The following is a 22,724-nucleotide window of genomic DNA, read 5'->3' on the forward strand; positions in this document are numbered from 1 at the left end:
TCTGGATTTGTGTGAATTTCAAAACTACTCCACCCTATTCAGACCATTCTTTAGAAAATTGGATTTAGCTATTTCCTGATCAATAACAATAGAGATACAGTCTTGGAAACTACATTCTCCACCCTACTCAGTGTAACAAGATTCGGAAAGGCTGCAGCAAACTCAAGATTTAATTATTTGAGAATATGGCCTTCAACAAACATGTGCAAAAAAAGGACAAACCTCTGGGCAGTCCTAGGTCAAGCTAGAGCCACCACTGGCACATATGAGATGCAGGAAGTGAGGTAGAGAACAGCCTCTGGAGTTCTCGGGACTTCCTGTGAGGAGGGCTAGCTAGAGTTCAGTTCGAGGCTGGTGCTTGGGGTTGGAGGAGCTCCACGGACTGCTTTCCTTCAGATTGGTCACGTGAGTGATAAGGACTGATTCCTTTCCTTGTCTTGGCTATCCAAGGCCTTAACACCCTCTTTGACTCAGCCTGAGCCAGAGTGGTTCTGAGTTAAACTTCTTTCCTTCTCTCCCTTTTCCTTCTCTCTCTCTCTCTCTCTCTCTCTCTCTCTCTCTCTCTCTCTCTCTCTCTCTCCTTCTAATACTTTCTTCCTCCTGTTGTAATTAAGACACAATAAAAATTTGGCAACTGACTTGAGTGTTTCATTTAGGAATTACATAAGTGAATTCCTTGGCGACCTTAAATTAATATATATGTCTTTTAAAGTGATTTCAATATCACATTTGTAAGGTTGATTTCTGCTCCCTTAGAAGAGGGATTCAATTTGTTTTACTTGGCTTAGAAGACAGAACTGGGAGTAAGGAATGAAAGCTACAGAAGGGCACATTTCCATTTAATTGAAGGGTTCCAAGTTACCCTTGTAACCACACAAAAGTAGGAAGACTGCCTAGGAAAAGCATCAAGCTTCTGGAATGTTACCAATGAGGAAACTGGAGCATAGAAACAGGAAGCAACAGTAGATAGACTGCCGATCCTGGAGTCAGGAACACATGAGTTCAAATTTGAGCTCAGATACTTAGTAACTGGTGAACCTGGATAAATCATTTAACCTGCCTGCCTCAGTTTCTTCAACTGTAAAGTGGGAATGATAATAAACACTTCCCAGTGTTGTTGCGAAGATCACATAAGATATTTGTAGGCTGCTTGGCATAATGCTGGGCCCATAGTAGTCTTAATAAAGGTTTGTTTCCTTCCTTCCTTTCTTTGGTTCCACAATTAGTCAAGAGAGCCAAGGGAGACCCCATTCCTCCTGATCTCTATCCAAGTCAATGTTCTTTTTTCCATGTAACTCTATCTCTGTTCTACATTGGACATATTCAACTGCAGTCTGGATGACACTGGGATACCTAAAAGGGGGTTCATGATCAGGTAATTTAAAAATGAGGCAGTTTGGAATAGAGGACGGGGCACCTGTAATTCAAAAGCCCTGGAATCAGATTCCTGGAGATTTGGACTTGATGGCCTCTAACATTCCCTCTAGCTCTAAGTCAATGGTCTCTGATGATTTGATAACCTCTTTCCTTCAAACCTCTGAGTCCCACTGGAGCAATGGAAAGAGAGCTAACTATGAAATCAGAGGACATATCCCAGCCAATGATATGTCACCCTTGTGTGACCCTCAATAAGTGCCTGAATTTCTTTAGCCCTTATGTTTCCTCATTTCTAGAACAAGGAATGTGACCTTAGTATTCTCTGGGGTCTCTCCAGCTTCCAGATCCTTAAGTCTATAATGGTGCTTTTAAGCAGATGTCACCAGCTCAAAAGTTATTTCTTCCATGAAACAATAATTCTATCCAGAGAAGATGCCATTCTTCCTTCCATTTTCTGCCACCTATCACTTACTGACCAATTTTGCTGACTGTTAATTAATTGCTGAACTTTACTAACTTTTTTTCTTCTCAATAAGACTAGAAACTTTTAGGACAGAGACCATATTTTATACTTCTCTGTATCTTTCATAGAATCTAAGACAATACTCACATACAATATATGGTACTTAAATATTTGTAAACTTACTGATGAACTGTTTCCTCTGAAGGCCTCAGCAGGATTTCACATAGGGTTCTGATACACCATGTGTATTCAGAAAAGATTGGTTGACAACTGGTGACTCATTACTGTGCCACATCAGTACCACTAGGCTGCCATGTAGCATCAAGGTACTCCTGTTCTTCTCAACCTGACTTTGTTCTTTGACTGATGTTCTTTTCCACTAGGCCTTGCAGCCTCAACTCCACCCTCCTCCTTACCCCAGCTCCATAGGAGCTCAGATTTGGAAGGGCTCTCAGAGGCCACTGATTCCAGTGCATACCAAAGGACAAAATTACTCCTATAATCTAGCAACAAAGGATCTTGATTCTGACTTGATCCTCAGAGTCGAGTCAACTTTATCCTCTGGGTCTAGCAGTACATACCACACATCCAGTTGAATCTACTTGGCGATCTGACACACACTTGAAATTGCGAGTGCAGCCTCCATTATTTCGGGAACAGTCACGGACAGGTCCAAAGGAGGAGAGTAGATCATTGATGGTCTCAAAGTAAGTAGACAGCATAGCTTCTTCCCTTGGAGAGAAAGGAGACTATTAAAACCAAGATAAAAGCCTTTTCACTTTGTCATAATATAGCTGTTGTGTCAAGAACCTGTGGGTGTGAAAGAGACTGCAATTTACCTATAAATTAGTTTTAAAGAGATTTATTTAGAACTTTAAGTATTGCAAACTGCTTTCACTTTATTATCTCATTTGATCCTCACAACAACTGTGGAAAGTGCCCATTTTATATTTGAAGAAATTGAGGCTGTCAGAGATGAAGTGACTTGCTTAGAGTCACACAGCTAATAAGAATGTAAGGCGGATTTTGAACTCAAGGATTCCTAACTCCAAACACATCCAGAAAGTTGTGGTACCACCTGAAGTCTATAAAATGAAGGGTTTGGTCTAAATGATCCTTTTCTGCTCTAAATCCCATCCTACATCCAAATGATTTTGTCTAGGACTAAAATATCAGAACTGGATTCAAACTGAGACCTCCCATATTAAAGTAAGTTTTCTTTCCATCCCATCTCTTTCTGCCATGAGTAAAGGGATTAGGAAGAAAGAATGACCTCTTCTATCAGCTAATAGAGGAAGCCAAGAGGTAGAATACATAAAGGGCAGGAAGACCTGAGTTCAAATCAAGTTTATGATACAGATTATATGATCCTGGGTAAGCCACATAAGCTCTGTCTGACTTGATTCCTCAACTGTAAAATGGAGATAATGATAGTACCTATTTCTCAGGGCTCTTGTGAGGATCAAATTAAATAACATTTATAAAACACTTAGCACAGTTCCTGGCAAATAGTAAGCAATTAATAAATTTTTCTTTCCTTCCTCCCTCATTCCCTCTATCATTCCCTCACTCCTTTCTTTCCTCTCTTCCTTTCTCTCTCCCTTCCTTTCTTTCCTCCCTTCCTTCCTTTCTCTCTCTCTTCCTTTCTTCCCTCCTTCCATACACCTCAGTTTACAAGTCTATATCAAGAAAAGTCTACAATGGGAAGGCTGAGACAGGAGAAAGCATAAAGAAATACATCAAATATACCTCATTTCCAAAGCCTGTGGCAGAATGGGGTTAACTTTGTGGAGTGTGACTGGGAGGGAAGTAGGGAGAGAGTAAGAGAGAGAGAAAGAGAGAGACAGAGATACGCAAGAAAGACTTAAGAATTCTTGAAATGAAGACAGTATGAGTCTTGTCACTTTTGAAACATGGAGAGGGACTGAGGTACTCAGAGAGCCATTAAGGCTATTAAAATATTAACAGCCTTCTTACAGGGAGAAAGAAGAAAGGGAAGAAGAGAGTGAGAAGGAATAAAGGAAGATGCTAAAATGTCTCCTTTTAGTAGATCAGGGTGACAACTCTGTCTGTACAAATAGGGAGGCTGTTAGCTTCCAAAAGGATTGATTCTGCATAAACACTGGTTACACAAGAGGGACATTACTTAAAACATGAAGACCTGACAGAGGGGCTGTTACTAAGTCAAGGAAAGTGATGGTGTCAGGTCGGGGAATGTGGTATCTAGAAGCAATTGGGAAGAATACATTTAAAGCAGATGGTGGCATTTCTTGGCTTAAAGAAATGCTCCCTCACCCCAGCTCCCCATGATAGGCTAGGGCTTGTTGATTTTTAGAGCTTTTAGAAGCAGGGCTAGAAAGGTAAAAGAACAGAGTGGTAGGGTGGATGGTAGAGTAATGGAAAAGAAAAGAACATTGACCTGGAAATCAAGAGACCTGGCTTTGAATGCTTTTGCTAACTAGCTATCTGACCTCAGGCAAATTGTTTTTCCTCTTTGGACCTTGGTGTCCTTGGATGCAAAGTGATAAAGTTGGATTAGATCATGTTCTAGCTCTAAGGGTCTTTTGACTTTAATGTTTAGAAGGTCGGCCATTGAATCACTCTTAATCCAAACCTGCTTTCTCTGGAGTTCAACAGACATTTCTAAAACTGAGGATAATGCCATGTTTTATAATCAAGACAATCTTGAGGCATAAGCAGTCACCTATATAATGTGATTTGGGGGGTACCCAATGGTCCTGCCTGCTCAGAATTATTTTACCTATTAGAATGGCTTGGTGCTGACATTCCAATAAACCTTGTGACTAGTACTACTACATATATCATGGAGCAGTAGGTGGTAGAGTAGATGATGGACTCTTAGTCAAGAATTCAAATCCAGCTTCACATACATCCTAGCTCTTGAACACTGGGCAACTTGCTTAAACTCTCTCAACCTCAATTTACTCATCTGTAAAATGAATAGAAACTTACCTCAAATAGTCCTTATAAGGATCAAATGAGTTATCATATGCAAAACACTGTGAAACCTATCTATATTCTAACTGTAATTCATTATTTGATTCTTCTATTCAAAGCAACATGCTAAGTACTAGGGGAGATAAAAAATTCAGATGAGAAAAAATCCCCAGGATCAAGGAGCTCATATTCTAGTAATGTCAATAGAATTGCCTACATTTGTATACTAGCACTTTAAAGTTTACAAAGCATTCATTATGTTATTTTATCTTTACAATGTCCTTAATAGTGTATTATACTATATTATACTAAATACCCATATCATGAATGAGGGAATTTGAGACCCAAAGGGATTAATGACAAAGCTAACTGATTTAGCATGTGGCAAATCTGGGGCTCAACCTCTTGAATCTGGCTGTTGGGGTGGGGTTAGCTTGACAGGGCATCCTGCTCCCATTTCCCTTCCTTAGCTTACCCATTCCCTTCCAAAATAAATATTTAGTTTAAGTCAGATCTAGGTAAGTCCCACCTGACTCCAAGTCCAGAGTACTCTCCACATAACATAATTCTGTAATGAATTAAAGTATTATAGTATCTGGGCACTGTCAAAAGATCATTATTGTGGCTTAATTCCCTGGTCTCTTGTCAAATAAGCATAATGGAACCCTAAGAAAAGTATGCACAGGGTGGTGATAAGTTACTAGGAGCAGGCAAAAGATTCAGTCTAGTGGGGAACTGAGGTGGGTACACAGAGCAGACTAAGAGCACTAACATTCTGTTTTGAAATACCTTGAGTAAATCTTGCCTCCTTGTACATCTTACGAAGGACCAGCCCTAGTCCCAAGACTGCTGTGGTCAACAATTTATAGAAACTGCATGATAGCATTTTGCAAAGAAATAGGGCATTTGTTGAATGTCACATGTCACATCCTGAACAAAGTCCACTGAACAGCAGGGTAGATTTCAAAATGCTTCCCCCAAAAGATACTTAATAGAAAGTATGCTAGCCTGGCTATTTTTGTGCTTGATTTCAGAGGATTAGAGTTGCAGGCCCTAAGGCTACTGACATTAGAAGCAATAGGAAATGATAATAAATAATAATAGTAATAATAATAATAATAATAATAGCTAGCCATTCACATACAATTTTATGGTTTGAAAAGTCCTCTCCCCTAACTTCTAGCAAAGGCAAGGGATTCTCATGAGTTGTGCTGGATGGCCTCTGAAATTCCTTCCAACTTTCAGCCTAAGTGATTCTGTGATTCCTCCTTCACTGCTTACCCTGAGAGCCTTGCCATATTTCTGATTTAGCACAGAAAGGAAGCCAAATAACATGACCTTCCCTTCAGCCCCAGCTGTGTATTGATCCTTCTATTTTCTTTGTCCTATTGTTCTTAGGCCCATTTTTACTTAAATTCAGGACTTACTGTATGCCCAGTCCTTTGCTAGACATCTTTAGTACATATAAAATGATAAGGAACTCGAATTCTTTGCAAGTTTCCTCTCTAATAAGACCAAATCCCAGGCATTTTTCTATTGGGAGAGACTCTCCAGGCCTTACTCAAAACTCATTGACTCATTTTACAGACAATTCCAAAATATTTAGCTATTTATTTTCCTATCCCATAGCAAATGATTGTAGCAACTAGCATTTATATACCACTTTATTATTATTTTTTTAAACCCTTACTTTCTGTCTCAGAATCGATAACTTAGTATTGATTCTAAGGCAGAAGAATGGTGAGGGCTAGGCAACTGGGTTTAATTGACTTTCCCAGGGTCACAGAGCTAAGAAGTATCTGAGACCAGATTTGAACATACATCCTCCTGACTCCAGGCCTGGTGCTCTACCTGGGCTATCTAGCTGCCCCCTTATGTAACTCTTTAAAGTTTTTCCTGTTATTTTTTTTCTTATGACCCTGTGAGGGAGGTGTTATTATTATTATTCCCATTTTATAAATGATGACATCAAGGATTTAGAGAGGTCAAGAGACTTGATTAGCTATACAGAGCAAGGTAGACTAGAGGCAGATAGTTGGCATAAAGCACTGGCCCTGGAGTCAGGAATAAAAGTTCAAATCTGCCCTTAGACAATAACTAGCTGCCTGACTTTGGACAAATCAAATAACCCCCATTCCTTCAGCTACAACATCTATAAAATGAGCTGGAGAAGAAAATGGCAAACCACTCTAATATTTTTGCCAAGAAAACTCCAAGTTGGACATGACTGAAATGGTTGAATAACAACAACCACAAAGGTGGACTAAGAGGCAAGCCCATTGACAAGGGACAAGTTGATTGTGGGGTGGAGGGTTGTTGGGAAAACAAAAAAACAAAACAAGAATATCCCTCAGAAAGCATAGTACTTAAGGGCTGGTGAGTACTGGAACTACTGACTCACCTTGATTAGTATTACAGTCAACCTAGTGGTTGGTGTTCTTGGCAATGGGTCTACAAGATTAGCACTAGGCAATAAGATAAGAAACAGAAACTAACATTTCTTATTAGTATGTGCCCTATGTCTCTATGGGAGAAGTGATACTCAGTGAGTGAGCTTGGGCAAAGTTCTCTAGGGAAAAGTGAACCAGTTCCTCACCTTAAAAGAGTTTTACCTAGAGAACTCAAGAAGGTCTTTCTTTAAAAAAATTTTTTTAATTGATTAATTAAGAAAATTTGTCCATGGTTACATAATTCATGCTCTTTCCCTCCCCTCTGCCTACTCCCCTTTCATAGCCAACAAGCAATTCCACTGGGTTTTACATGTGTCATTGATCAAGACCTATTTCCATATTATTGATAATAATTGCACTAGGATGGTTATTTAGAGCCTATGTCCCCAATCATATCCCCATCGAACCCTGTGATCAAGCAGTTGTTTTTCTTCTGCTTGGGGATAAAGTCAGAGGAAGGGCCTAGGATTCTGACTGCTAAGCTACTATGAGAGGGTTAAATGAAGCCCAGGCAGACTCCACTTCCCTAGGTATATTCCAGGTTTAAGAATGCCAAGTTGAATCATTATGGCAAGAGAATATTTATAAACTGAGTTCAAGCTACCAGACTGGAGTTAGAAATCTGATATCTGGTGCAGGAAAGCCAAATACAGAAAAAAGAAAGCAATGTTAAGCTCCAAAGGGAACCAGGTTCAGGTTGTCAAGATCAATGTCAGAATTACCAGAGTTGAGAGTCAAGGCAACTGCCAAGGGTCAGCATCACTGGTTAACCATGGCTTTTCCTCTCTGCAGCCTTTGACACTGCTCACCATCCTTTTCTTCTCTCAGATATTCTCTCCTTTCTAGGTTTTATATAGCACTGGTTTCTGCTGGTTCTCCTTTTGCCTACATGATGGCTTATCTTTAATCACCTTTGCTGATTCTTCAGTAAGCCATATATACTAACCATGGGATCCCCAAGAGTCCAACCAGACCCTCTTCTCTTCTATCTCTGTACTCTCTAGATTGTTGATCTCATAATTAAACACATGAAAGCTGACATTTTTATGCAGATGGTTCCCAGTTACACAAATCCAGTCAGACTCTCTCCTAACCAAAAGCCCCAGAACTCCAACTCTCTTTTAAACACCTTGATCTGAATATCCCCAATTCATCTCTAAGTCAGAATATTCAAAACAGAATTCATTACCTTTCCCCTCAAACTTTGCCCTCATTCTAAATTTCCTTTGACCATAAAGGGTACTGCTACCTTCCCAGTCACCCTATACTCAATCCCTCATCATCACTCCTATTACTTATTTAATCAATTCCTAAGTCTTAGCATATCTGCCTTCATGTTTTTCATATTTGTCCCATTTGTTGTTGTTATTTCAATCATGTCTGCCTTTTCATGACCCCATTTGGTGTTTTCTTGGAAAAGACATGAGAGTGGTTTGCTATTTCCTTCTTCAGCTCATTTTACAGATATGGAAACTGAGGCAAACAGAGTTAAGGGATTTGCTCAGGGCCACATAGCCAGTAAGTATCTGATGCTGGATTTAAACTCATAAAGATAAGTCTTTATTTTAAACCCAGTGCTCTATCCATTGAACCACCCAACTGCCCAAACCCATATGGTTTCTTACCTCCATTTATATATCTACAAACCTAGTATAGGCCTTCATCATCTCTTATCTGAACTATTTAAATAGTTTCCTCATTGGTCTCCTAGTCTCACAACTCTTCATTGCCATCCATTCTCCAATTAACTGTTAAGGTGGTATTTATAAAGCACAAGTCATGACTATGTCACTCCTCTGTCCCCTATTTTCTCTAGGACCAAATATGAATTCCATTGCCATTTACATTCTTCATAACCTGATTCCTCCCTCTATTTCCAATCTTTTTACATTTTATTCCCTTCCAACACTTCATGATCCAGCTACTTGTGTTATTTGCACTTGACATTCCATATCCCAAATCTGTGTCTTCACATTTGACATTCCACATGCCTAGAATCCTCTCCCACCTTACCTCTAACAAATAGCTTCATCAGCTTCCTTGAAGATTCAGTTTGAAAATCACCTTATGCAAGAGGTCTTTGGGGATTTCTCTCCTCCCATTCCATCCAGCACCCCACTCTGAGATGCCCTTTGATTTACATTGTATTTATCTAGTTATTTGCCTTTAGTGTTTTACTCTTTTGTCACTTAGGGGAACCTTACACCATAATACTGGATATTAAGAAAAAGACTACAGCTCCACTAAGAGCAGTCTTCCACTAATGTGAAGCATAGCTGGACATTTCTGCTGAAATAAATAGCTATGGTTACAAAGTCATATTTTCTCATCAATGGAAGGAAGCTCAATCCTTTTCTTTTTATATTTCAGACATTTCTGAATCTCTTCCATATTTATAACAAGTGGTCATCTGTCTTCTGCTTGAAGATTTCCCCAAAGATATGCTTATATTATTACCTCCCCAGGCAGCCTGACAGTCTGGGACAACTCCAATTATTAGGATTTTTTCCCCCTTTATATATTGGTAGAATCTATCTCCCTAGAATTTCTACCCACTGTTCCAAGTCCTCTTGGCCATGGATGGAGCAGGTTTGAATTACATACTCCCACAGACTGTCTCCTTTATCTGCTCTGCAGAAATTGTTTCTGCTTGCAAAGTTCCTCAAATCCTTCCTCCTCAAATCCTGCCATGGTAGTATTCTCTGGCCTCCTATGGTGGTGAATTCCCCAGGTTAATCAACAGGTTGGCTGATGGATAGATTCATTTTAAATGCACCTGTTGCCTGTTCCTTCAGCCATCACCCAAAGCTCTTTTGAGTAAAAGGGGTTTGAGAGGGAGGTTTATCGGGAGATCTGCCTTAATGAGCCTGCCAACCTCAGACTGACCTAATTATTTTGAGGTCCTCCAATCTCCTATTGTGGCTCTCCTTGGAGACTTGAGAGCACTAGGTGTCCCTCACTGTATCTAGGCGACTAAGCACCAAATTCTGATGGATATTCTGGGATCTGAGAGGAGGGAGGATAGGAAAGGAAACAGAAAAACTGGTCCACACCCGAGTAATGAATGTGCTATTTCCTTCTCTAAGTCTATTCTTTCTTCCAACTCTGATTCTGTTGAAGGTAACATCATGTCCATATTTATCCAGGCTCAAAGGTTCAGGTGTCCTCTTAAGCCTCTTCTTTTTCACCCAGCCCTACATCTAATCAGTCAGCAAGCCCCATCAGTTCTTTCAAATATCTACTCTCATTTATTGCCTCCTTTTTATCTCCAGGATCAGTGCTCAGTTCAGATTCTTGGCCCCTCTCTTTGCTATTTTAACACTTTCCTGACTGATTTATCTAGGTAAAATCTTTCCCCTTGTATAATTCATCTTCCATACAGCTGTAAAAATTATGTTGCTAATGTAATTTTTTTCAGTAACGTTTTATTTTCCCCCAATTACATGGAGAAAATTTCTAATGTGTTTTCTCACATTTTGAATTCCAAAGCTAATATGAAATTCTAGTTGTTACTCACCCATTTAACTTTTTTTTCCCAACCCCCTATTCATTATAGGATAAAAGGTAAATTTCCTAGCCAGAATTTTGAGAACATCCAAATCCTGGCTCCAAACTACCTTTACCTGGGTTCAAATCTCACTTGTAACATGTTATATAACCTTTCACTTCATTTCTCTTGGGCTCAGTTTCTTCATCTGTAAAATGAGGAGGATACACTCCATAGCTTCTGATTTACCATCCCATTTTAGATCTATGATTAAGAAACATTGAAATACCAGGTAGTCATTAAATTTTATAGACTGACCAATGAAATGATTGCTCTGTAGGACCTGTTGCAAAGTATTATCACCCCGAGAATAGAAAGTCTCTCTCTGACTACACCATTATTCACTGAAATATGGGGTAGTGGAAGGAGTATCAGACTCCAACTTGGAAAATTTGGGTTCAAATCCCAGGTGTGCTACTTACTTGCTGGGTGACCTTAGGCAAATTGTTTCCCTTCCCTGAAGCTCAGTTTCTTTATCTGTAAAACAGTGCTAATAGCTTGCAACAACCCCCCCTGCTGAGTTAGTATAAGAAACAGGTGTGAAAATGCTCCTAAGAAGTCAAATGACTGCAGACATGTTAGCTGCTATAGCAGAAAATGATACCAAACAAGCCTGATGAAGGAATTAATACTCTAATCAAGACTTCACACAGTAATTGAGAGCGCTTCTTTTCCTCCAAGTTATACAACTGCACCAGAGTCAATCACCTCTCTGCTGCCATTGTTCCTCTGGCAATGTGCCATCTCCTCCAGACAGTAGTTGCTGTGACTACTCTTGTGAGAAATTCTCCTCACCCCCTCATTCTTAGGTCCTCTTCTGTATTACAAATCCATCATTAAAAAAGAAGAAGGAAAAAAATGGAGCTTCAGTGACAAATGCTGCTGCTTGGGGGTTATTTATTCATGAAATACCCACACAAAGTAATCCCAAGCTCTTCAAAGCTCTCATTGCACAATGAGGCACATTACAATGGGTTTCTAGAGTCTTGAGGATATCATCTTCTCTATCACAACTTCACAGAAAATGATTTCTCCCTCTGCTCTATGGCTCTGTTTCCTCCTTGGCTATTCCAAATCCTCAATCGCTGAGCCCCTTTCACTGACATATTAAAGGATAAGGGCCTGCAGCCCAGCCTATCACCTGTCATACAGTCATAGAATTGAGAACTGGATGAGATCTCAGCCACCTTCTAGTCCAATCCATACCTGGAAGGCATCTGCCCTGTAACATATCTGGGAAGGATTTTCCAGCATCTGCTAAAAAATTGTTTCATTGCCATCCACCAAAAGTGGGAACAATGTTAATGGCTCACACATAAATGGCGCTTTAAAAGTATATAAAACCCATTCCTAAAACATCCTTTGCTTCACTCAGCCTGTTCTTTGCACTTGCCTGCTGTCTTCCAAACATTTATTTCACAACTATTTTGTTCAAGACAAGAAACAACTGGAGAGTTGGCTTTGAGGTTTGAAAGGTCTGAGTTCTACTTTGCTTCTTCCATATGTTAGATGAATGATCCTGGGCAAATCACCTAACCTCTAGGTGTCTCTAGACCCCTCTTTAAGACTAAGCATTGTAGAGAAGATGCCAATCTGTACTAGTAGAGAAGTTCCTCACAGAACATTCATTCCCTACTGGGATATAATCACGAGTCTTATTAAAAGAACTGTGTGAGTCACCATGGTAGGCACTGGAAATACAAAGATAAAAAAGAAATCCTCCCTGCCCTCAAGGATATTACATGATACGTGGGAACTACAGGCACACAGGCATGTAGGTGGTTTGGTGGATAGAGTGCTGGGACTGGAGTCAGGAAGACTCATCTTCTCGAGTTCAAATCTGGCCTCAGACACTTAGTAGCTGTGTGACCCTGGACAAGTGACTTCACTCTTTGCCTCAGTTTCCTCATCTGTAAAATGAGTCAGAGAAGGAAATGGCAAACCATTCCTGTATCTTTGTCAATAAAATCCCAGATGGGATCACAGTCAGACATGACTGAAATAACTGAAGGAAAAGAGCACAAAATACTGTTGTTTTGGAGTAGGGAGAAGAGGGGAGATCATGGAAAACTTCACAAAGGAAGAGTCATCTGAACTGAACTATGAGAGGAAATAAGGATCCCAGGTAGAGGGGAGATGAGGGGATGTGTTTCAGACACAGTGGAAAGATTATACAAAGGTGTAGAGAAGGAAGATGATGGATCATGTCAATGTTAGGAAGAGTCTGGTTTAGCAAGAACTCAGAAGACATCAAAGAGTAATATGAACCCTGTGTAGGCAAGGAGGCTTGTTCTCTGAAAATTACTTTGGTTCACATCTTCTCCAACTCCCACATTAGAATATGGCTTCTTAAGATGAGTGCTGTTGCTGTTTCTACATTGCACATTTTAGGCACTTAAAAATTATTGCATTGAAAGAACTTAAAAGAGAAATTTGACAAACACTTGTCAAGAGAAATTGAAGAAGGAAATTAATGCTTCAGGTAAGAATGAAATAGAAAATCTTAAGGTCTCTTCTGGGATTCAATAAAACAGAAAAGCAAAAAAGGAAATTATATGTATTAGATTGGTGGGGAAGCCCCCAAAATTAATGACATTATGAAAAGAAATTGAATTGATTCAGAAGATCTGGGTTCCAATCACATCTCTGATGATCATTGTGTGACTATACATAAGTCATTTAACTACCCTGGTCTCAGTTTCATCAGCTATAAAATGAGGGGATTGATCTAGATGGCCTCTGGGACCCCTTCCAGCTCTAGATTATACAGCATGTTTCTCTCAAATCCTGAAAGGATATTCATTCTACTGAATGGTGATCTGCTTTTGGACAGAGACTCTTCTGTGACAGATGTCTACCTGAATGTGGCTAGAATCCTTGATATTCCTTGTGTGATCCTAATATATGCAGACAGGATATCAGAGAAGAGCCAGACCTAGTGCCACATATCTTTCTAGGAACAGCGAAAGACTTGCACTCTAACCTCTATCCCTTTTGGCACCTGAGAGTAGATGACTACAAAATGTTACTTTTGGCCAAACACAGAACTGTATTTTTCTCCTCTGTCAAATACTCCACACAATTTCAATTCACTGGGAGCTTTGCTGATTTCCACCTCTAGCTTTCTCTTGCTACATTTCAAATTGAGTTATAGCACCTTCTGCTCCTTATCCTCTGCCTCGATCCCCCTCCCCAATTCTCCATAATACCCTGGCCATGATTCTCCCATCTCCCACCAATGCTGGTGGCTGCAACCACTTGTATGCTGGGTCATTTTGAGAACTTCTCGTGCCTTCAGAGTGACAGCAAACAGCTAAGGCTCATATGAGAGACAAAAATTAACCACAGCCACCTAGACCTGCTGTCAAGTCAGCTGTCAGCAAGCTGCTGGGATGATCAAGGCCCTGGGGCGATGACTCTGATGCCTACTTCAGATGCAAACCTGACACAGAGCCCCATGTTCTACCCTGGCCCCAGCTGGAGCTGCCCTTCTGCCACAAGCTGGCAGATCATTGAGAAGAACTGGTGATTGCCAGCAGAGTCACAGTCCCAATGGTCTTCCTCTTCTATTTTGAGCTGGGGTGGATGTGGGGGTCCCAGCTGCCTTGGAAGGAGGATCTGTTGACAGGCAGTAGGCATCTGCTTCCAGGGAACTGGGTCACTACCCCAAAGCAAGTCTACTGGATGAGAGATTGCCAAGGCATGGATGTAATAGATGGAGAAGCTTCTGAAAATGAATATATCTGAAAAACTGGATGCAGGCACTTGTTACAATATGCCACTTATATATCAGGGGACCAAATCACCATGAAAGTACATATGTGCTGTTTAGAGGCCACATAGTATATGGAAATAACCCAAAGCTTAAGAGCCCTAAACAATATTAAATCCAGGACCATCAAAACACCAAGGTTGATAGGGCAGAATCTCAGATAAGCACCTCATTAGGAAAGCACTGACTATCTCAGAATGGCCTCATCATCACAGACATGTCAGTATTGGAAAGCTGACTATCCTTCACCTCCAAGCTACCAGGCAAAGTTCCAAGAAGTACCAAGATGTTTCATATAACATCTAGCTCTCTGCCTGGGCCATGTTACCATCTGCCTAGGATTCTGTCCTGCTTCTCACCCTCTGGCACAGGTCCAGCCTGAAACCATCCAAAAACCATGACCTCAGTTCCTGGGGGAATAAATACACTCAACTTTGGAACTCCTGCCCTGGGACCAAGCTGGCTTGATTGATGAGCAAGTGAATGCAAACTCACAGGGTCCACTCTATGTAGCTGGTTAGAGGCCAGACAACACTTTACATGCTATTTAGCTAAGCACTCTGGCCAGCTGGTCATCAACTCTGCATTTTCCTGGTATTCCCTATCTTCTAGTGCTCTTTCCACCTCTTGCTTTGGGCACAGTGATACTTTTTGAAAGGACATGCCAATCAACTCATCATACCAGAGTTTTCTAGACAATGATTTCCTTTCTTTGTCACCACTCCCTTATTAGGGGATGCATTTCTATTAGGGAATAAGTGCCTTGAAGCTTTTGTATTTGTGCTTGGCACAGAGCATTTAACAAATAGGGGAACTGCTCCCCTCTTAGAATGGGATGTCTTAGATCTGGATATCACATCAGAAAGCTATCTGAAAGATTGCTTAGTTCTGCCATGATAATAATAAAAATCATACAATGAGCAATACTTTTAAGGTGTTTTACATTCATGATTTATATTAATCCTCACAATAACATGAAAAAGAAGGCAGAGCAGAAATGATTTTCTTTATTTTGTAGAGAAGGAAAACAAGAACTGGAGAGAAGTGATAACCAAGGTCAAAATGGCTACAAAATGGCAGAACAGGGTCAGAAAATGAAATCTAATGATTTCCAGCATAAGCTCTGAAACAGGCTGCCTCAGTTTCCTTCCTCTCTGTCTTTTTGTCTCTGTCTTTCCAATTTGTTCTGACTTAGTCACAGTATACTCTATCATCTGTCTGCCCTCTTGTCTGTCTGTCGTTCCCTCCCTTCATGACTGTGTTCCTCCTGTAGTTCCAGTATGTGTGTGTCTTTGCTGATATCTGTTCTAAAAGAGTAAAGTAACACATTAGAAGTCAGTGTAGTTGTCTGACTCATCCAGTACTTCTGACATTATAGACACTTCTCCAATGGTTACATCTAAGGTGGATCAATCTCTGGATTCCTTGGATTTATTCAATCATGATCCAGTGAATTGGAAACTGATGATTAGTGAAAAGGTCTCTTACCCCCCTTCAGGTATATAATATCAAGCAGTCATGCTTCTCAACCTTTGTCTCAATGGAGGAGAATGACAGGCTCAGCTTCTTGAAGCTTTCAAATTATCCCCCCCCCCCCCCCAGGTCTCCTCTGGTTTCTGATTACTCCAGGATGAAGAAGGTCTGGCTTCCTAGTACAGACCTTTTAAATAGGCTAAAGCTTTCAAAAAGCTGGTAGTTTGATGATAAACTTAGAAGACTCATCCTGTGGGATATGATTCTGAATTAGAGGAGATGAGAATAAAGAGGTGAAAGATGGAGATGAATTTATCACCCTATCCTGACTCCTTGTGTCATATCAATGAAACCCCTAAAAGGATGATGGTATTTTCCAAGCTGCATATAGATATAAAGAGTCCTCAGTCAGAAGATTCACAGAGTGCTATGAAAATAATAAAAAAAATATAAAATCCCTCTCCACATGTGGTTTTTGCTTTTCTTACATTCATCCCTTAGACACTGATCCTTTCCCTTGATTCCTTAATCTACTCATCTTGCTTTTGTACCCACACATCCTTCACTGGGTATCACCAGATGATAAAGTCACCTGGGGTTGTGGGGGTTGTTCTGGCAGGGTGAGTACATTCCAGGTCTCATTTGGGAAAATATTTGCTCATCATAAAACCTAATATAGAAAAATAGTATAAATGACCCAGGAACAAAAAAAAAAAAGAAAAAGAAAACATTTCCTTGCCTACTATTTCCTTAACCCATCCAGCTTTTATTACTTGAGTAGGGAGGCAATGTTAAGTAACACAATGAAAAGATGGCTGAACTTTGAGTCAGGAGACATGGTTTCTGGGCAATTACATAAATACCACTGGACTGGGAACTATAGAATAATACAAGAAATTAAGATAGTCAGTACTCTTCAGAAGCTGATTAAAATCTAGTTGTGGTAAGAGATTATATACCTGTGAAAATTAAACCATTAAACAACGGTGTATGGTCTAAGTACCAAATTGGTGGTAGAGACTGTTGGTTCAAGTGAGAATCCATATTCTAAGTAGGCTTGAAGTGGAGTAGGAAATTGGGTTGGAGTTTGAAGAATGAGCAGTTTTTAAATAAATGAAGAGAAAGGGCATCAGGGAGAGGTGGAATGGTATGAATAAAAGCTCCAAAATAAGGATGAACAAAGAGGACAGAATGGAAAAAGCTATGGGTGGGTTTATGTCCCAGAGCAGCAAGAGATGAGGTTCTAAAGGAAGGTTGGGGCTAGGGTGAGTAGTGTGTCAGATGTCAGGCAGATATGTTTGCATTTGATATTGATATAAGGCAAGGGGGAGCCAATGAAGATTCTTAAGTTGAAGAGTGGCATGCTTATGATGGTGTTTCAGGAAGAATAATTTGATGGTGGTGTTCAGGATGGCCTTGTGAGGAACAGACATACATCAAGTAAACTGTAGCAAGTAGAAAGAATTGCATTTTCTCTTCATTGTAGGGGCAGGAAAAAATTTATGTTCATTCTAATCAGTCAGAGAATATTCTATAGACAAGTTGAGTTTCTTGATAGTTGGACTGAGATAATGACAAGAGACAGACCTCTTCTACATTGCTTCTCAGTCTAAAGGATTAACAAATGAGCAGTGAGGTTGATGCTTCTTACTCCTATCAATAAAAAAAGAGGATGAACAAAAATGCAATTCCACTGGGTGACTCTGGAGTATTGGGAAAGATGATGAGAAGAGAAAATAAGAAATTTATCTACCTGATGGCAAGGAATTACTGTTTAACTCCATAAAAAAGAAATTATTAGTAGGGGAAAAAAGACTGTCCAGTCCAGCAGCCACTTGCAGAGAAATTTAGTAATGGGTAGTAAGTTATGGTAATTAAACACTAATTAATTCATTTACTGAATAATGTCCTGAGAAATATTGCTACTTCATAGCACCAGGGTTATTTGCAGGGCAATTTAATACATTTTTAAATGTGGTAAAAATGACTGGGTAGCTGTCCTTCACCCCAGTAATAACCTAGACCTATGCACATAGTAGGTATTCAATAAATATTCATTAGATTAGGTTAAGATGCTCTTTTTGGATATCCAGAAGCTAGAAAGTTGATTTTTTAAAAAAAGATCAAACTATATCTGCTAGCAGCTAAGAAATTCCTTTGGTTCTTTGCAATGTGTCTTGTGAGTATTTCCATCTTCTGAGCAAACTCATTATGGACCTAAGGGAGCTGGGGTGTTGAATGCAGAAGCTGGGTTTCAGTGGGTCAAGCACATTAATAACTCTGGCTCGCTTTGGCTGTCATCTATAGTCTGTAATAGCTAAGAGTAGGCAGAGTGCCAGGGAGGGATATTCTTTGCCATGGTCATGTCTATCCTCAAAAGAGAAGGGGTAGGCAGGAAAAGGGAGGCAGGCAAAAGAAAGGTTCAAAGTCTAGTCTGGCTGAATTGTTTACTGAAGACTAATCATGAGCTAGCGAAAGCCTTGTACTACAAAATAGAAATAAGCAGTGTCCAGAAAGAAATGCTTTAGCAAATCTAGAAACTAAATCAAATGATTCTGTGTTGTTAATTATAACAGGAGATAGGAAGTCAAGAGAGAGAGGGAGGCCATTTTCTTTAGAAAACACTGGTACTTTTGTTTAAATTCCATCCTAATTGGGGGTGTCCTTGAATAAGTGAATGAAATGAAGGGAAAACAAGCAGAAGGTATTTATTGAGATCTGACTAGGTGCTGAGAAATGTGATAAGAGCTAAGTCTGGACGTGGGCAAAGAGAGAGACAGGCTGGACCCTCAAGGATCTTATACCTTAATCGTGATAGATAATACATAGGGTGTCGATGCCAGGAAGTCAGAGAAAGGTACTTTGGTTTGGGAAGCTAAAAAGATGTAGAATCCCCCTGCCCCTTTAGGACAATAGAAAGGCCTTGCCTGCTCACTAGGAGGTGGACCTACCTATACCTTGCACTTTGACTTGAAGGCTTGGGGGGGGGGGCGTGTAAAATGCCTGGCAAACGTGAGGTCAGAGTCTTGACAATATCTGTTTCATGTAAGAGATCTACAGTCCAAGGGAAGATACAATTACATTCCCAAGTTCCCTCCATTCTCCTCGTTCAAGGCAAAGTCTCAATTTAGCCCAGCAGGTAGAGGGAGGTACAAGGTAGAAGCAAAAGAATATTCTTTGCTGGTTGATACTATAGCTAGTAAATCCCAGGGTTTAGGGTCACTCGGTGGAGAGCCTGATCATGGATTTCTCTCTCCTGGAAGTAAATAGCCTTTGTCCTTCCCAGCTGGCATGACCACTCCTCATATCATAAACACTGACATGTCACATTTCACTTGTGACTGAAAGGGAATTTTAGAAGAAAATTTAACACATCATTCTGCACCCACTAAACCCCTTAACAGTCTTGGTATCACTATGGAAGTCACCCGAGGGTTACTAAGAAATCATAGGAAGAATGGGGCAGGATGAGGAGGAGGATAGAAAAGAGATAAAGGGGAGGAAGAGACAGAAGGGGAGGAGAACATATAGGGGACAGTGAAGCAATGGCAGTTTGACTAGCACACAGAATTATTGTAGGGAATTAGTGGGAGATTAGGCTGGAAAGGTGGGTTCTGGGACAGCTTGGAGTATGAGGTTAAGAGGTGTGTAGGTAATAGGGAGTCCTTGTAGTGAGACTCATCCCACTCCTCTAGGCTCTGCTGAATGTTCCTGGGGTGGGATGGGAGGAATCTGCCTACATAATCAGGCTAAGAGGTCACTTCATAAATACCATGAATATTCAAGACAGCTTGGAGAGTGAGTAAGAAGGAAGCTACCCCTGATTCCCTTAAACTGTTCCTTGATGTCTGTATTCAAAATAGAGCCCTGAGATAGGCAGGTACTGTCTCTTAATTGTCTTTGTGTGTCCCCTAGCACCCAGCATGCAGCTTGTACAGTATACACATTTACTAAATAATTGTTGAATGAAGAGATGAATGAATGGAATTCCGAGGCTGATAGGAACCATACATCTACATAAGCATATTTATATATATACACAAACATGTGCATATATGGACATATACATGCATATATGTATATATGTATATGCATATATATATGTCACTCTCTTTAAACTCAAAACTAAGGTCAAATACAAAAGAACTGAGGCCCAAACTTGGATAAAGAGAAAGGTGCGTCTTTCTCTCTCCCCAAGTAAGATTTGAAGGATCATTCACCTGGAAAGTGTTTAGCTTAATGATCAATATAACTGGCCTATTGGACTATTTCCTATCCACAAGAATAGTCAATATTCAGAGAATAGAAAGACAGTTTACTAAGTCAATCTATTACCTGCATCTATAGTATCTATGCTGCTGTCTGCACTGGGGAATGAGGAAGAGGGGAGGAGACAATTGTTAATTTCCAGATTTCTCCCAAATAACATTTCTTAGGTTGCCTGACAGGTTCATTTTAGGGATTCATCAGGCCTTTTATAAACTTCCCGATTGTTCTATGCAACTAACTGCACCTGCCACCCGAGTGATTGGCTAGATGGAACACACATAAACATTTCAAATTGCTAGCAACAGCCCTTCATGGTAGTTATATGAAATCTTCTTGTTATGTTATTATATTACCAACAACATCCACATTTACTGTCTGCAGCCTGGTGGGAATCTTGAAGCATCTTATCTCTTTGGACATATCTAAGGATAATTCACTCTTTTGGTTTTTGAAGATTATACACTAGTGCTTCTCTATAAAATGGCAATCCACAGAACAGAAAATAGAGCGAATTCCCTTTCCACCCAATGGGGCCTACGGCAGCTCACTTTGGTTCAATGAATTTAGGATCCTAGGTTTAGAGATGACCAGGACTTTGGGGGCAGCTCTAATTCTACAAGTGAAGAAAATGAGCCCCAGAGAGATTAAAATAGCTTGCCCAAAGTCACACAGGTATAGTAAGCAAGAGCGTAATCTAGACCCTTTAACTCCAACAATATCATTTTTTTAAACTTTTATTTTGTTTTAATAGCAACTTGAAGACAGAAGGACAAGGGCTAGTTAGGTAAATGGGGTTAAGTGACTTTCCCTGGGTTTCAGAGTTAGGAAGTTTTTGAGCCAAATTTGAACTCTGGTCCTTCCAACCACAGGCTTGGCATTCTATCCACTATACCACCTCCCTGTCCCTAAATATATCATTCTTAAGACCAGAACACACAACTGTCCTTCGAATCCCAGCTGTAAATGGTACATAGTGAAAAGATACCTTTTCCTCATGGTGTTATGGGGAATATTAAATGAGATAACAGGGATAATGGTATTTTTATTACGATGCTCTATAAAACTAAAGGAAATGTGGGTTAGTGGGAAAAAAATCTTTCCTCTTAAAATAACCAAAGCTGGATGAGTCCTAGCTCTGACCATTATTAACTGACCTGAAGTCAGTCCTTTCACCTTTCAGCTCTGATTTTATCATCAGTAAAACAAGAATGTCCACATTTTTAGTATCTTCCTCAGAGGGTGATTATGAAGAAAATTCTATCCAGAAGTACTCCAGAAAAATGGGTAAAACTATGACTCTTCTCTCACCTAAAGGGTTGTCCTTTAAGATTTGGTTCCTAACCCAAAAGCAACATCATAACAAAATGGCAGTTATATACCATGATCCAAATAGGTAGACTTATGGAGGCAAGTAAGCCTTTGCAAACCTATTAAAAGTCAATACAAACTGTTACTTTAGTTTTTTACCATGCTATACCATATATATATATATATATATACATACATATATATATATATATATATATTTAAACCATATGGATAGCTAGGCAACCAAGTAGTTCAGTGGATGGAATGCTCATTCTGGAGTCAGGAAAGCTTGAATTCAAATCTAGCCTCAGATAACTCACTAACTGTGTGACCTTGGGCAAGTCATTTAACCCTGTTTGTCTTTATCTATTGGTGAAGGAAATAGTAAGCCACTCCAGTATCTTTGCCAAGAAAAATCCATGGACAATAGTGGTGTCCATGAGGTCACAAAGAGTCAGACATGACTGAACAATAACATATACCTTGAACAGGGCTCAGACATATCCAATCCAAATCAGTAATTGTTCATTTAATATCCACTATACACAAAGCTCTGTGAAAGGTACTTGAAATATGAATATTATTTTTCTTAAAGTCCTTGTTCTAAGAGAGTTTATGTTCTAATCTAAGAGACATACTGTAATAGATGAATCACGGGGTAAAAGAAATTCACATCAAAAATTGAATAATTTCCTTAGGTCAGCTGCCTGGGCAAAGCAAGAACTCTGGAAACAGTCTTATTCTCCACAATGTTATTGGCTGCATTTGATTTCCCCCATATAGGCCTATAAAAATAATAGCTCACATTTCCAGAGCACTTTACAGTTTATAAAAGATTTCTCTCACAATAAAATGTGAGGAAGGTAACACAAAATCCCCACTTCACAGATGAGAAAACTAAGACAAGCATATTTAAACAAACTGTCAAAGGACTTAAATTTATTAGTAATAGTAACATAATTACTCATGTGAATACTCAGTAAATAACAACACATTTCTACAAAATAATAAGCACTTTAAAATTAAAGTCTTATTCTTTATAATTCCCCATGAGGGAGGTATTGAAAGCTTTTCTAAAAAAGCAATTTAAAGACAAAGAAATTAAAA

The 22,724-nt window shown here is 39.7% G+C and overlaps 1 protein-coding gene across 9 annotated transcripts in view; it reads right to left on the reverse strand.

The window, feature by feature from the left end:
• The window catches only part of ASTN2 (astrotactin 2), a 1,150,327-nt gene that overhangs the window by 537,727 nt on the left and 589,876 nt on the right, over positions 1-22,724 (reverse strand). For all 9 annotated transcript variants that reach the window (XM_007474538.3, XM_007474537.3, XM_007474541.3 and 6 more), the window contains one exon: positions 2,422-2,572. In XM_007474538.3, coding sequence (XP_007474600.2) covers positions 2,422-2,572 — 151 coding nt within the window. The remainder of the gene's footprint in view (positions 1-2,421; positions 2,573-22,724) is intronic.

Source organism: Monodelphis domestica, chromosome 1 (genome assembly GCF_027887165.1).
Source record: "Monodelphis domestica isolate mMonDom1 chromosome 1, mMonDom1.pri, whole genome shotgun sequence".
In the NCBI taxonomy this organism is placed as follows: domain Eukaryota; kingdom Metazoa; phylum Chordata; class Mammalia; order Didelphimorphia; family Didelphidae; genus Monodelphis; species Monodelphis domestica.